Source organism: Macaca thibetana, chromosome 1 (genome assembly GCF_024542745.1).
Source record: "Macaca thibetana thibetana isolate TM-01 chromosome 1, ASM2454274v1, whole genome shotgun sequence".
Classification (NCBI taxonomy): domain Eukaryota; kingdom Metazoa; phylum Chordata; class Mammalia; order Primates; family Cercopithecidae; genus Macaca; species Macaca thibetana.
In genome coordinates, this window is record NC_065578.1 from 32,032,430 (window position 1) to 32,048,698 (window position 16,269).

Consider the following 16,269-nt stretch of genomic DNA (forward strand, 5'->3'; position numbering starts at 1 on the left):
GAGCTGAGATTGAGATCGGGTCATTACACTCCAGCCTGGGCAACAAAAGTGAAACTCCGTCTTAAAAAAAAAAAAAAAAAAATGCAGACTCTGGTTCAATAGGGTACGGCCTAAGTACCTGCATTTCAAGCAAACTTCCCGGCCTGGATAAGTGGCTAGGCTCTAAACTACACTTTGAAGAGTAGGGGTCTGAAGTCCACACTCAGTCACAGTCTGTTGCTGTGAGTCAAAGACTGTTGCTGAGCCCAAGAAACAGGCTCATCACCTCTATGAAAACTCTGTGGGGTGGAGGACTCTGGGATAATTGATGGGAATAAAACCACTAGAGAGACAGCATGGTGGGCTGAGTGGTTCTCAAATTTCGGTGTATTATCAATCATCTGGGGCATTTGCTAGGCCCACCTTTAAAGTTTATGATTGAGCGGCTCTCAAGCAGCACCTCAGGTTCTGATGCATATACAGTTTATGAAGCCCTGATATAGTGGCAGAGACTGAGTTTTGTAGTGGTACAGATCTGGGTTAGGAAACGGGCTCTACTGTTTATTCACTGCGTCATCCTGAACAAATTACGTTACCTTTCCTAAGGTCTTGGTTTCTTTATCCATAGAACAGAAAACAGTGTCTATCTGCAGAACTGTTGAGGGGATTTAATAAGATTATATATGCAAAAACATCCAGCATAGGCCTGACAATTAGGAAATAAAGGAAAACTATCAGTCCTAGAGATTTGGTTTAATCCCAAATTCACCTGTCTTCTCATCTTGCAACCATCATCTTTTCCTTAAGTTTTTTTTAAGAAATGAGGTCTTGTTATATTGCCCAGGGTGGAGCACAGTGGCTTCACAAGTGTTAGCCCACTACACATCAGCATGGGATTTTTGGCCTGCTCTTTTTCTGACTTGGGCCGATTCACCTCTCCTTAGGCAACCTAGTGGTCTCCTGCTCCTGGGAGGTCAACATATTGATGGTGAACTTTTTTTTTTTTTTTTTGAGATGGGGTCTCACTCTATTGCCTGTTGCCCAGGCTAGAGTGCAGTGGCATGTTCATAGTTCACTGTGGCCTCAAACTCCTGGACTCAAGCAATTTTCCTGCTTTAGTCTCCCAGGTAGCTGGGACTACAGGCATGTAGTACCATGCCTGGCTAATTACTGTATTTTTTGTAGAGATGGGGTTTCGTCATGTTGTCCAGGCTGGTCTCCAACTCCTGAGCTCAAGCGAGCTGCCTGCCTCAGCCTCCCAAAGTGCTGGAATTATAGGCGCAAGCCACCGTACCCAGCCTGATGCTGAATTTAGTGCAGATACCTGATCAGCATAGCACACTACAGCCCCAAACTCCTGTGCCCAAGCAATCCTCCCACCACAGCTTCTGGAGTAGTTGGGACTATAGGCGCATACCACTGTGCCTGGCACAATCACCTTTGTGCCTCCAGTCTTTGTCATTCCTGCTGTCAATGTTCCTACACATGCAGCTAGAATCGGAGGATGAATGGGAGACCTTGAGCAAATTGTAGTTCCTGTTCTATCCCTGAACTAACCCAACATTCATCAAAGTCACTCATCTGATATCTTAAAACACTGTTGGATATGCTACCTGCTCCCCAACACATACACATTCCAAAGCCTTCAACATCTCTGTGGTGAATAGGGGAAGAGCCCAAATATCTTAGCCTGGCACTCAGCTGTCCTCCACAATCGACTTCTAAAACCTGCCAAGCCCTCCCAACTTACTTCCACAAGTGCCCTGTGTTTACGTACTGCATCACTGCAGACAAACTGCTCTTATGCATGGTTCCCAAATACATAGCATAAATGCCTCTCCAAGGACCTCAACTCAAGCTCCTCACTCCACAGGAATGCCCTCTCTGCTCCAATATTGGTCTAAGCCTTTTCTGTACTACACTTCTGAGTACATTTCTCCCATCGAAAGCCTAACTGGGCTGGAAGCAGTGGCTCACGTCTGTAATCCCAGCACTCTGGGAGGATCATTTGAGGCCAAAAGTTTGAGACCAGTCCAGGCAACACAGTCATACCCCATTTCTACAATTTTTTTTTTTAATTAGCTGGGCATGGTGGCAGGTACTTGTAGTCCAGCTACTTAGGAGGCTGAGTTGGGAGGACCGTTTGAGCCCAGGAGTTCGAGGCTTCAATGAACTATGACTGTGCCATTGCACTCCAGCCTGAGTGACAGAGTGAGACCCTGTCTCTTAAAACAAAAACACCTCCCCAACTACCCCTTCTCCCGCTGAGGAATCATATTAACATTAACTTTCAGCATCTGCATCATGCCAAGCAATTTTCCATGCACTGTTTTACGGTACTTAGTATGCATAATACATAACAAACCCATGAGGTAGAAACTATTTTTAACTGCATTTTACAGATGAAATTCAGGGACTAAGTTGCCCAAGATCACAGAGCTAGTAAAAGAACTGGCAACAGGCCAGATCACCAAGCCCTAGCTCTTAGCCATGACACTATAAGGCTTTAAGACAAACAACCCACAGAGCCTTAGTGGCTATCCTCCTGGAAGGGAGCACAAGGAGGACTTCAAAGTGCTGGTAATATTCTGTTTCTTGACAATGGGTGTAAGCTACACAAATGTGTTCACGTTGTAAAATAAATCAAGCTGTTCACTTACGATATTTGCACCTTTTTCTAGGTATCTTATAGCTTTTTTTTTTTAATCCCAGAAACCTGTGTTTGCATTTCAGCTGTCTCTTAACTTATTGGAGAAATCATTACCAGCCTCACTGGGTGAACGGGAGGATGAACGGGAGACCTTCAGCAAATTGTAGTTCTTGTTTTATTCCTGAACTAACCCAACATTCATCAAAGTCACTCATCTGATGCTTCCCACCTGGCACCCTGCATTTGTATGTATTTTTCCATTCATATTCATTTCTGCCTCTGCATCTAGATTACACAGCAACAATGTAAAATTATGACTACTCAAGAGTCAGATAGACATGAGTTCAAATCCTACCTTTGCTACTTACTACATGTGTGTCCTGGGGCAAGATACAGCCTCTGAGCCTCAGTTTCTCTGTCAGTAAAAAGGATCTCTCTCCTAGTGTTATAGGATTAAATGAGATGATGCATGTAAAATCTTTAGCTTGGGGGCCTGTCACATAACTGAGCAATGGGTGACTATGTTGAAATTATTACTCCCTCCTGACATGCATAGGGTAGGAGAAAAATCTAACCTGGGGCAGTAGATAGCAGCAGAAAGAGCAGGAGCTTTGGAGTCATTCAGATGCAAGCTCTGTAAATTACTTGCTATGTAGCCTAGAGAACAAGCCATTCAAACTTCAGTTTCTCCAACTGTAAAAGGGGAAATAAGAGTGTGGGTCTCAGAGTTGTTGCGAGTATCACTGCAAAGACATAATGGATGCGTCTGACCCATAAGACTGCCTAAGCGTGCCTGGCCTCGAAGAATTGGGCATAAGTTTGACACATGGAAGAAATGAGGAGGCGCTGGCAAAAAAGAAAAACAAGAAACATACCTTTGGTTTTGACCACACCGAAGGAACATCCAACCCCAAAAGGGAGGAAAGGAAATAAAGTTATTTAAATAAAACAACAAACCCAGGTATTATAGATGTTTTAAAACATTACATTGATGCATAAGCGGGTAGTTTTGAAATATTTAACTACTTTAGTTAAAAGTAAGGAGTTTTAAAAGGAAACTATTTCAGCCATGCAACATAAAGCATATAAAATACTGAGTTACGCAGGTATAACAAAGTGTAGCAAGAAGAAAACAAACATTACTGAGCAGGCACTAGGCACTAACCCCAGGTTAGGGATTTTTCATGTAAGATTGCAAACATCTGCCAATGGGAGCCAAGCAGGCAATGCAACTGTGTGAAATGAGTCAAATGTAAGCAACAGGCAGTGAAGAGGACCGTGCAGGGGACAGGAAGACACACAGACCATCCAAAGCAGCAATGCCATACAACTGCAAGTGACTGCTGCCACACTGGAATGGAGGCATCACTGCCAGGTCTTCTGGTTTCTCAAGAGAAACTGGAGCTCTGGATTTTTAAGAGAAATTGCATAACTGAAAACGCTCTGTGGTCAACTTACTATTTTGAAAGCTGACAAAGAGAATAAATGAAGCATTTATCCTGACTTTTCTATACCAACCACATCACAGGGTAACCAAACAGTAGATGAGGGGAAGTTTCTGTTAATAGAAATATTTCAGCTAATAAATGACCAGGGAACAATAAAATTATTAGAATACCACCATTTCACCATCCATAATGAATTACTGAACCTAGACACTGAACAGCATGACTACAAACACCACAGAGACAAGCAAATACCATGTGCCTCCTCAGGGAGAGCACAGCACCCATCACCTGTGAAGTAGTTGGGCCAAAAAATTGAACCTGAATTGAATTAAGTATATAGTAATTAAGAATAAACCACCAATTTACAGGAAATAGAGAGGGCAGAGGAAGACGTTAAGTACACCAGAGAAATACAACTGAAAATTTCCAGACAGTGGTATAATACACCCAGGAAAAATAATCCCATTTCTTTGGCAAAACCATAAGAAAAAAGAGAGAAGGGGAACTTATAAATTAAAAGAAAGGATGGGCACAGTGGCACATGCCTGTAGTCCCCGCTACTTGGGTGGCTGAGGGAGGAGCCCAATAGTTCAAGACCAGCTTGAGCAACATGGCAGGACCACCATCTTTAAAACACTAGAAAAGTTAGCCAGCATGGTGGCATGCACCTATAATCCCAGCTATTCAGGAAGCTGAGGTGGGATTGAGGCTGCCATGAGCTATGATTGGGCCACTATACTCCAGCTTGGGCAACTGAGCAAGACCTTGTCTGTAAAAAAATAAATAAACAAAAGAAACGTAAAATGATCACATTGGTAACACAAAAGAAAATCTGAATAAAAATTGTTAATTTTTTAAAGGATATTATGCTTATGTTTTAAAAAATTATCTTTTAGCAATACATACTAAAACATCTACAAATGAAATGTTATGATGCCTGGGAGGTGCTTTATAATAATTTGTTAAGGGAGAATGGCTGGAGAAGCAATGACCACCAGTTAATGGTTGGGGCTGGGTAAGGGCTCATTATACCATCCTGTCTTCTTTTGTGTATTCAACATTCTTCATAATAAAAAGTTAAGGTGTATGGAATGTCTCTGCAGGCTACATGTTATTGTAGGCTACCATTTGCAACCTCTGATTTATGATCTTTTTTTTTGAGACAAGGTCTTACTCTGTTGCCCAGGCTGGAGCACAATGGTGAGATCTCAGCTCACTACAACCTCTGCCTCCAAGGCTCAAGTGATCCTCCCACCTCAGCCTCCTGAATATCTGGGACTACAGGCATGCACTACCATGCCTAGCTAATTTTTGCATTTTTTTGTAGAGATGGGGTTTTGCCACGTTGCCCAGGCTTGAACTTTTTTTAAAACTCCACAAAAATACATACAACCACCAATATTCCTATTGTTCAACTCTGGAAAGTGTACAGAGGTTAAATGACTTGTGTAAATCTTATCCTTTCAACTCCCAGCTCTAATCACATCTCCTCTATTTCTAAAAAGCCTTTTCTGACCAACTCTCACCATCATGCACCCTTATCAATCAACTCATTAATATAATGTTCTTCTAAACTTCCTGATAAATCATGTCTTACACTGAAATACATCCAAGTTGAAGGAGGGGAGGGGAGATGTGTTACTAAGATAAAAGGGAGTCAAAATTTACTGAGTACTTACTGTATAACAGGTTGTCATCTAGGTTGTGGGTGCTTGATACACACACACACACACATATATATCATAATCTTCCAGTATCGTTGTGAATGTTTAGTTGATGAGGGCAGGAACTTTATCAGTCTTGCCCGATGCTTTATCTCCAATGTTAGGTGCTCATGAAATGTTGAATGAGCAAGGTAGGTATTATCCCCATTTTTCAGGTAAGAACACTGAGGCTCAGAAGTTACATAGCTTGCTAGATTATAAAACCCTTGTACCAGTACTATATTAGGACAGGTTGTTCATTCCATAATTACTGAAATTATTAACTTCAATATGAGTTAAGGAAAAAAAATCTCAGGGCACAGTGGCTTGTGCCTATAATCCCTGCACTTTGGGAGGCCAAGGCAGGAAGATCACTTGTGTCCAGGAGTTCAAGACCAGCCTGGGCAACATAGCAAGACCCTGTCTCTATAAAAAATTGTTTAAAAATCAGCTGGGCGTGGTGGCATATGCCTGTAATCCCAGCTACCTGGGAGGCTGAGGTGGGAGGATCGCTTGAGCTCATACCACTGCACTCCAACCTGGGCAACAGAGGGAGACCCTGTCTCAAAAGAAAAGAAAAGAAAAGAAAAAAGGAAAGAAAAGAAAAGAAAAACAACGAAGCATTTGAGCTACTCTGATTATATTTGATCACTCACAGTAAAAGTCTGCAAAGTAAGATTAAACATCCCGAAGCTGCAGATTACCCAATAAATAAGTGTGGCAGCAACGGGAAAGAGATGTCAACAATGCTGAGGATAAAGGATAAAGGGATCAGGTACAGGTAAGCTCCAAAGAAGAATCATCTCAGTCTGTGGAGAGAAAAGAAAATTGTCTTTTCTGACCTAGTGCCCAGGTCACAGGAATGAATGAAGTGTTCCAGAACTTCTTTCCTTAACACCCACATTAATCTGTGACATTCATCCGCTTTCACTAACCCCCCAAGAGACAAGTAATGTGCCACAGGGGGTACCAAGAATGAGTAAGATGGTCTGTTTGCCAAGATTTTTAAAACTTGGCAAGTGCTAGGAGGAGAAAAGCGGGCATAGGCAGTCCCCAGATTCCCTTTCATTTGGGAGCTGACTTCCCTCTTTAGAGCCTAACAACAGGCAAGAGACAGAGGCTTAGGGCCCCAGGGGCCATGCCAGACCCCAAGCAAGAAGGGGACATCGATAATCCAACCTATGGGCTTCCAGATCCTAAATGAGATCATCGATCCCAACCCTAACCTATGGCCCCATTATGTCCCAGATCTAGAAGGGGCCCAGATGCCAAGTGAGGCCCCTGTTGCCTGTTAGGGCAGACGGTAACTTCAGACTCTAACTCCATGGCTCCTGAGGTCTCAGGCTCATGAAACTCATTTCACTAACTTGGGAAAGCCACCTGACCTTTCTGGGCCTGTTTTTTAACCTGTTGATTGATAAAGTTAAAATTTCAAGTTCCCTATAAACAACAACAACAAACAACAACAAAATTTTTTTAAAAAGGAAAAAAAAAAAAAAAACCAAAGGGAAAGAAGATATAAACAAACAAAAATAATAAAATAAAAAATAAAAAAAATTCAAGTTCCTTCTCATCTAAAATCATTTGAGTCATCCCAAACTGCTTAGCCTCAGTAGCCTCAGGTCCTAACTCCAAGCCAGGTCCCATGAGCACTCCCAACCCTTATTGTGGACACTACTCAAAGTGCGACTCATGGCTCTCCAGGCTATAAACCAGTTCTACACATTAACCTGCAACTTTCAAACAGGGGGAGCCTTAGGTTTCCTCCCATCTCTATTCAACTGGCTCACACAGCACATGTCAGCTCTCCGCCCCAAGTGTTGGAGATGCTCCTCCCCCCCTCCCCCTAAGTCATAAATCATTATCAAAATCTCCCGACCTCCAGTGCCTGGAATGTAACCCTGATTCTGGACAATTCACCTCCAACTCGCAGGGAACCTGGGCCATAAAGCTAATTGCCTCCATTCAGCCTGTAATCTAGATGCTTCGGCCCAGGGCTCACTCTACCCCTCAAACCTTTCCAGTCTCCAGCCCCTTAGTGGAACTAATCGGCCCTTAGCTCCCCTAACTCAACACCTCAACACTGAATCCCTCGCCCACTCCAATCCTAACTCAGACTGTCCCGATCTCCAATTTGGACCCTCCCCGAAATGCCTCACCAGAACCGAGACCCCGGCCAGCGTTCCCCGCAGGCCTCAGTGCCCGGCCCGCTCCAGGCAGGTCCAGGGCTTCTGGATCTCTGGCCGCCTTGACCTTGGAGTTGGGCAGGCTCCGCCGCCAAGCCCAGTCCTGCCGCTCACCTGGGTGCCTTTACCGGCCCCGGGAGGCCCCAGCAGCACGGCCCGGATGCCTTTAGGATACTCGGGTTCTGCCGCTGGCACACTGGGAGCCATGTCCGCCGAAGTCTCTCACTGCTACCAGCTCGCACACCTCACAAGTCCAGTGCTTCCCAGGCCAACGCACGCACGCCACGCACGTCCCACTCGCGGCTCACACTGGCCCATCGCCGCGTCCGTCAGCCCGTTCCACCCGCCCCTGGGCACGACGGACACTTCACCTTACCAACTGCACGGCGATACTGAGGAAGTTTGCTTTTGATTGGACAGAATTGGTGCGTGTTAAGGAAGGGGCGGGCCAGCATGGACCGAGGGCGGCGGGTGTGCGGAGTGGGCGGGAAAACGCGAAGGAGGACAGGAGGTCTGGCGGAAAGGTATAGTTCGTCGTTTGACGGTTGATGACACCAGCAACTCCATCGAAATCCTATTAAATTGCGCGTGGGAGTTTAAATGGGTAAAATCACTCTTAGAAGACAAATTGGCAATATGTTTCAAATACTCTTTGGTCCGGCAATTCCACTTCCACGAATTCAATGGGTAAAATCAAGGATACGAGTAAAAGATTCGTGTAACAAAGATGTTAATTGCAACACTTAGCCCAAAAGCCCGAGACAAACCATAAAATAAAGGCAATTAAATAAATTACAACACATTTGTATCCTGGAATACCCCTGTTGTATAAGATAATTGTATCATGCAGGAAAATGTTCGCCAAGCAAGATACAAAATTGCAGTTACAACAAAATCCGAATTTTGGCCAGACGCGGTGGCTCACGCCTATAATCCCAGCACTTTGGGAGACCGAGGCAAGCGGATCACCTGAGGTCAGAAGTTTGAGACCAGCCTGACCAACATGATGAAACCCCATCTCTACTAAAAATACAAAATTAGCTGGGAGTGGTGGCGCATGCCTGTAATCCCAGCTACTTGGGAGGCTGAGGCAGGAGAACTGCTTGAACCCGGGAAGTGGAGGTTGCAGTGACCTGAGATTGAACCATTGCACTCCACCCTGGGCAACAGGAGTGAAACTCCGTCCCTCCTCCAAAAAAAAAAAAAAATCCCTATTTTGTTTGTTACAAGTGGAGACCGTTGTGTAGTGTGATTAGAGGAGCACCTCTGCTTTGTACATTTTATTTTTAAAAGTTCTATAGTACATTCTTAATAAGTTTAAAACAAGTTTTACCTTTATAATAAGAAAAACGTTAACCTTTTAAAGTCAGGAAAGATAGTTTTTCTCAAAAGCGATTACCCTCTTGGATAGGGAAATAATTTCTACAGCTTTTTGGTATGTGAAAGTTTCATCCAGCCCCGAGGGCCTCTTTGAACCTTTAGTTAAGAGTGTGTAATGAAACCATATGCTTCCCCACAGGCTCCTAGCAACTCATTTTCTACATCTTAGTGATGAATTTGCTATCCCTTCCGCTGTGGTCTCTCTCTCTTTTTTTTTTTTTTTTGAGTCGGAGCCTCGCTCTGTCGCCCAGGCTGGAGCTCAGTGGCACGATCTCGGCTCACTGCAAGCTCCGCCTCCTGGGTTCACGCCATTCTCCTGCCTCAGCCTTCTGAGTAGCTGGGACTACAGGTGCCCGCCACCACACCTGGCTAATTTTTAAAATATTTTTAGTAGAGACGGGGTTTCACCGTATTAGTCAGGATGGTCTCGATTCTTCTAAAGAAGAAATTTTACCGGCTTCTTCACCAGACACTCCCTTCAAGGCAAGTTAACCTAATTCCTGGAAAGTTAACAGACACCACGTGTTTCTTTCCTCTTTCTTAACTCTTACACTAGCTACTTGGGAGGCTGAAGTGTGGGAATCACTTGCAGCAGGAGGTTGAGGCTGCAGTAAACTATAATTAGGCCACTACACTCCAGCCCGGGTGACAGAGCAAGACCCTGTCTCTAAAAACAAAACAAAAGTAAGATTTCCACCTTTAGAAAACTCTCCACTTTGGGCTGGGCGCGGTGGTTCACACCTGTAATCCCAGCACTTTGGGAGGCCGAGGCAGGCACATCACCTGAGGTCAGGAGTTTGAGACCAGCGTGGTCAACATGGTGAAACCCTATCTCTACTAAAAATACCAAAATTAGCCAGGTGTGGTGGCGCATGCCTGTAATCCCAGCTACTCAGGAGGCTGAGGCAGGAGAATCGCTTGAACCTGGGAGGCAGAGGTTGTAGTGAGCTGAGATTGCACCACTGCACTCTAGCCTGGGTGACGGAGCGAGACACCATCTCAAGAAAAAAAGAAAAAGAGAAAGAAAACTCTCCACTTCTACAGAACTTGCAGTCAACGGGGGAAAGAAACAAGACATTGATGGAGGCTGTGCTGGGGAAGGTACAGGCTTCAGTAATAATACAATAGAGGAGCCCCTAGCTCAGATTTGAGGGGAAATGAGGTGGAAGTGAGACGAAACCTTAAGAACAAGGAGGATTTGCTTAGAGAAGAGAGGGAAGAAGGGTATTCTAGACAAAGGGAATGGCATGTGCAAAGGTCTGGAGTCAAGAAAGATTAGGACAAGAGGCTAGGCGTGGTGGCTCACGCCTGTAATCTCAACACTTTGGGAGACCGAGGTGGGCAGATCACCTGAGGTCAGGAGTTCAGGACCAGCCTGGCCAACATGGTGAAACCCCATCTCTACTAAAAATACAAAAATTAGCCACGTATGGTGGTGGGCATCTGTAATCCCAGCTACTCGGGAGGCTGAGGCATGAGAATCACTTGAACCTGGGAGGTTGCAGTGAGCTGAGATTGCGCCACTGCACTCCAGCCTGAGGGATAGAGCAAGACCCTGTCTCCGGAGGGGAAAAAAAAAAGAACGAAAGATTATAGAAAGTTGAGGGGAACTGTGATATTCAGCAGAGGAACACCCCCTCTTGTGTTGTGGAAACCCTTTACTGCAAGGAACTTGGGGAAAAACAGAGCCACCCTGAAGAAGCTGAAAGGGCAGACTCTTGCCTGCCTTCTTGGCAACAGGGGAGTTAGCACGCGACCAGGCTTGGCCAGTGGGATGTCCTACCCAGGACTTTGACTCTTGAGGGAGAGAGAGGAAGGGACAGGGCCTGTTCTTCGTGGGGAGGTGAGAGTCCAGCCACAGTTGGGGACCATGGACAGTGGTGGCTGTCCAGGTAGGCTTTTACTGTGCCGTGTCTTTGGCTGTGTTCTTAGCCTAATTACTTTTGGTTCCTACTCATGTTTGGAATTGGTGAGAACCTCACAGTATTCAATAAATGCCTTCGCTGCTTAGGTTTGCCGCCAAGACTTCTGTTTGGTACAGAGTTGAAAGAGGGTCAGTCTGGCTGGAGTTACAACTCAAGAGGGTAAGGAAAGAAAAAAGGGGGAGAGGAGATAGGGTCCTATAGGAAATTCTCTTGGGGGCTTTTGTGGGAGGCTTTGCTTTCCAGGAAAAAGGGATCCACAAGAAGAAAAACCCCCTTCCTGCCTGGCTCAGGGATGATGCAGCACTTAAAATGTAACAGCTATCTTGGGAGCAGGAGGGGAGAGCTGCGAGACTCAGAGGGAAGCTGACCTAGGGTCTGACATCACTGAGCTGCTGAATTAAGCAACTCAGATGTCACCTTCTTCCACACTTCTTGTGATGAGAGATGAACCCCTAATGTTCAAGCCGCATCGATGTAGGTATTCTGATACCCACTGCCCAAAGTACCTTATGTGACACTGCAAGTCACTTAACCCTGCTGGGCCTCAATTTCTCTTCGCAAAATCAGGATGCCAATACCCACTGCACAGGATCACTGTGAGTATCAGATTAGATAACGGATATAAAGTACTTAGCACGGTGCCCTACTCATGGTAAGCACTCAGTAAATGTTAACTATTACTACCTGTGTCAAAGACATAGAGGAGATGAGTTTGTTTTGTGGGAGGGTAGAGAGAAGAGAATGACGACTAAAAGCTGGGAAGCCAATACTTAAGCGGAAAGAAGTCAGAGAATGACTAGAGACTAAAGAAGAAAACCTGAAATTTCATTCTACCCACCACATCCTTTTTTTTTTTTTTTTTTTTTTTTTGACACGGAGTCTCACTCTGTTGTCCAGGCTGGAGTGCAGTGGTGCCACCTCGGCTCACTGTAACCTCCGCCTCCCAGGTTCAAGCAATTCTCCTACCTCAGCCCCCTGAATAGCAGGGATTACAGGCACCTGCTACCATGCCTGGTTAATTTTTGTATTTTTAGTAGAGGTGGGTTTTCACCATGTTGGCCAGGTTAGTCTTGAACTCCTGACCTCAGATGATCCGCCCACCTTAGCCTCCCAAAGTGCTGGGATTACAGGTGTGAGCCACCACGCATGGCCACCACATTCTTTTTCTTTTCTGAAACGGAGTCTCACTCTGTTGCCCAGCCTGGAGTGCAGTGGCTCGATCTCAGCTCACTGCAACCTCCATCTCCTGGGTTCAAGCGATTCTCCTGCCTTAGCTTCCTGAGTAGCTAGGATTACAGGCACCCACCAACAGACTCGGCTAATTTTTGTATTTTTAGTATAGACGAGTTTCACCATGTTGGCCAGGCTGGTCTTGAAAACCTGACCTCAAGTGATCCACCCACCTTGGCCTCCCAAAGTGCTGGGATTACAAGCATGAGCCAATGCGCTTGTCCCATTCTATCAATTTTTATCTGCCCTGGGTAAGGCCTTTGTTGATCTCTCCTTCCTTCCCAAGCCTGGCCTTTGTCCCATCTCTTCACTTAACTGTGTTAAATGTGGGGTTCATGATATCAGCTTGACAATCCCAGATTCTTTCATTCAGGAATTCTCTGGACGTGTATCAAATATATCTCTTGGAGACACTCTTATTTCCAGGAGTTCCCAGTCGATATGCAAATTAGGCCTCTATAGTTACTTCCAGACACTTGGAAACTGTGAGTAAAGCTTCTCCAGTCTGCCTTTCCTGTCTGTACTATTAACCACTATGCTATGTTGTCTCTCATATGTAGTGGGACACTGATTAGTGTTTACTGATTGAAATGATGAAGAAGGAGTGTTACCAAAGCCAAATAAAAAGTTTTAGGGAGTGTATTAGTCAGCTTCAGCTAAGTTATATTGTAGCGACAAATAACCCCAAAATATCAGCTTACAGAAAGGGTTACATGTTAGCTGCAGGTCAGTTATGTCTCTGCTATACACTGGGGATGCAGGCTGAAGGTTCTGTTCTTGGAAGAGAGGAAAAAGGTACACTGGTATGCTGGTATAACTTGCATTAGAGAAAGCCGATAGTGTATATCTCTTCCCAACTTTGTGCTCAATGATGTAACATTGGTAGCTTGAAATCAGTCTTGGTGGAAGTACTTATACTACAGCAAGTGGCAAATATTTTCCCCCCAGAAGAGCTGGTTGTTAAATGTTTACCAGCACAGGACTGGAAAAAAGGAAAATGATGGGGATCTCTTGATGACCCTTAAACCTTCTGCCTAGAAATGGCATAGGCCATGGAATTGCTACAGGTCACATGCACTCACACTGTACTTGTCAAAGCAATTCTCATGGACAAGCTGCAGTCAGTGAGGCCAGGGATGTACTTCTTCCACTGGGAGGGACTCCGTAGGGGAGGCAGGGAATATTCATGAACGATAACACAATCTGCCTTCGTGGAGGAGTCAAAGGTGAGGACTGAGAAAAGTCCCTTGGAATTGGCCTCAAGGAGTTTGCCCGTGACTGGGCAACATGAGAGCAGTTTCAGCTGAAGGAAGTGACTTTTATTTTACTCTTGCCTGTGGTGATCAGAGTTCTCCACAGATTAATTTTTAAAAGTTACCATTTACTGAGCAAGGATTGGTACCAAGCTCTGTGATCAGATCTCTACATACAGTCTCACTGAGTCATCACAATACTCTTGCTATGTCAAAACTTTTTTTTTTTTTTTTTTTTTTTGAGATGGAGTCTTGCTCTGTTGCTGAGGCTGGAGTGCAGTGGTGCGATCTTGGCTCACTGCACTCTCCACCTCCCAGGTTCAAGCGATTCCCCTGCCTCAGCCTCCTGAGTAGCTGGGACTACACGCACATGCCACCACACCCGGCTAATTTGTCAGAACTATTATATCCCTATTTGATGCATGGGAAAACTGAGGCTTAACTCAGCATAGTTAATTGGCTTTCTCGAAATCACACAGCTAGTGAAATCTCCCACCACACAGCATTTTCTTTTGTGGCAGACTGTACTGTTTTCCACAAGTATTTGATATCTCTCCCTATGAAAGGATTATTTGTTTCTGTTCTGTTGAACTTGGGTGAGGGCATATGACTTGCACTGGCCAATGAAATGCAAAGAGAAGTATTGTGCATGACAATTCAAGGGAGAAGCTTTTGAGAGCCAGGGCAGGATTCACATGTTCTTTTGGCCTCAGCAGTCATGGCAGACTGTGTTGAGACGGAACCTCCACCAGACTAGGTCCCTGAGAGACAAACCACCTGCAGCAGAGCCCCCTGGTCAATCCAAATGAGCATGTAGCATGAGCAAGGGTTTTATTTATTTTTATTTTTTATTTTTTTGAGATGGAGTCTCGCTCTGTCACCCATGTTGGAGTGCAGTGGCACTATCTCAGCTCACTGCAACCTCCGCCTCCCGGGTTAAAGCAGTTCTCCTGCCTCAGCCTCCCGAGTAGCTGGGATTACAGGCACATGCCACCATGCCTGGCTAGTTTTTGTGTTTTTAGTAGAGACAAGGTTTTGCCATGTTGGCCAGGCTGGTCTCGAACTCCTGACCTCAGATGATCCACCTGCCTTGGCCCCTCAAAGTGCTAGGATTATAGGCGTGAGCCACTGTGCCCAGCCTTATTTTTTTATTTTTTTAGTTTTTATTTTTTTGAGATGGAGTCTCACTCTGCCGCCCAGGCTGGAGTGCAGTGGCAGGATCTCAGCACACTGCAAGCTCTGCCTCCTGGGTTCACGCCATTCTCCTGCCTCAGCCTCCCGAGTAGCTGGGACTACAGGCGCCCGCCACCTCGCCTGGCTAGTTTTTTGTATTTTTTAGTAGAGACGGGATTTCACTGTGTCAGCCAGGATGGTCTCGATCTCCTGACCTCGTGATCCGCCCCTCTCGGCCTCCCAAAGTGCTGGGATTACAGGCTTGAGCCACCGCGCCCGGCCATTTTGTTATTTTTAAGCTACAGAGGTCCAGTAGCTTAAATTTTCCCTAGTTGTTTCTTCTGCAGCAAAACCTTACCCATCCTAACTGTTCTATCCCTCGTGAGGGTCAGACCAAGAGGCTGGACAGGAAGCTCTTGCTGAGTATGGCAAGACCTACTTACCTTGGTCAGTAGAGATGTAGACTGAGTTCCAGGGGGTTTGTGGACTTTAAGTTCCAGTTGCCCACACAGACCAACTCCCTCCCACCTGGCAGAGTGCATCTCTCCTGTGCCTTTTTTGGGCTTCACAAACCCACTTGACCTAGGGCGCCGTCCCAATCTCTGCAACAATCTCTTCCTGTTCCTTTGTCTCCCAAACCACAACCATGAGATGTGGTTTTCTAAAGAACTGGCTAAGCCCAAGCCACCTGAACAAGCAAAGCCTTTCTAATACTGTTTTTAGGTCACTGTGGCCAAATTCTGATTTCCATAAAAGTCATCAGCTTCCAAGAAAAGGCTTATGATATTAACAGCAACAAAAACACCCTCAACTGGGAAATGTTACATATTAGACACGGCCCATGAGGAAATCCTTGTGGAGGGAATCAAAGTGCTGGGAATACAGGTGTGAGCCACCATGCCTGGCCTAAAATTTAATTTATAAATTAGGGCCAGGCATAGTGGCTCGCAGCTGTAATCCCAGCACTTTGGGAGGCTGAGGAGGGAGGATTGCTTGAGGTCAAGAGTTTGAGACTAGCCTGGGCAACATAGTAAAACCACATCTCTACAAAAAACACAAAAATTAGCCAGGCATGGTGGCCTGGACCTGTAGTGCTGGCTACTCAGGAGGGTTAAGTGGGAGGATTGCTTGAGCCTAGGGGGTTGAGGCTGCAGTGAGCTGTGATTGTGCCACTGCACTCCATCCTGGGCAACAGAATGAGACCTTATCTCAAAAAGAAAAAAAAATTATAAATTAGGCACAGCTAATTTATACAATAACAGAGATTAATAACAATAACTAATAATAAAATAATTATAGCAATACACTATAATTATGTGACTATAATCCCTTTCTCTCTCAA

General features: G+C 45.2%; 2 protein-coding genes across 6 annotated transcripts in view; one reads left to right on the forward strand and one right to left on the reverse strand.

The window, feature by feature from the left end:
* AK2 (adenylate kinase 2) overlaps positions 1-8,325 on the reverse strand; it is a 28,575-nt gene extending 20,250 nt beyond the window's left edge. For 3 of the 5 annotated variants that reach the window (XR_007727027.1, XM_050796051.1, XM_050796041.1), the window contains exon 1: positions 8,081-8,325. Coding sequence is in view for 2 of the 5 variants with exons in the window: in XM_050796051.1 (XP_050652008.1) it covers positions 8,081-8,173 (93 nt within the window). In the remaining 3 variants the exon portion in view is untranslated. Of the gene's footprint in view, positions 1-3,204; positions 3,323-3,934; positions 4,866-8,080 lie in introns of those variants that run through there. The other 2 variants (XM_050796060.1, XM_050796066.1) reach the window with 2 other exon arrangements.
* Positions 1-16,269, forward strand: part of AZIN2 (antizyme inhibitor 2) — a 220,298-nt gene that overhangs the window by 139,408 nt on the left and 64,621 nt on the right. The gene's annotated exons all lie outside the window — the stretch shown is intronic.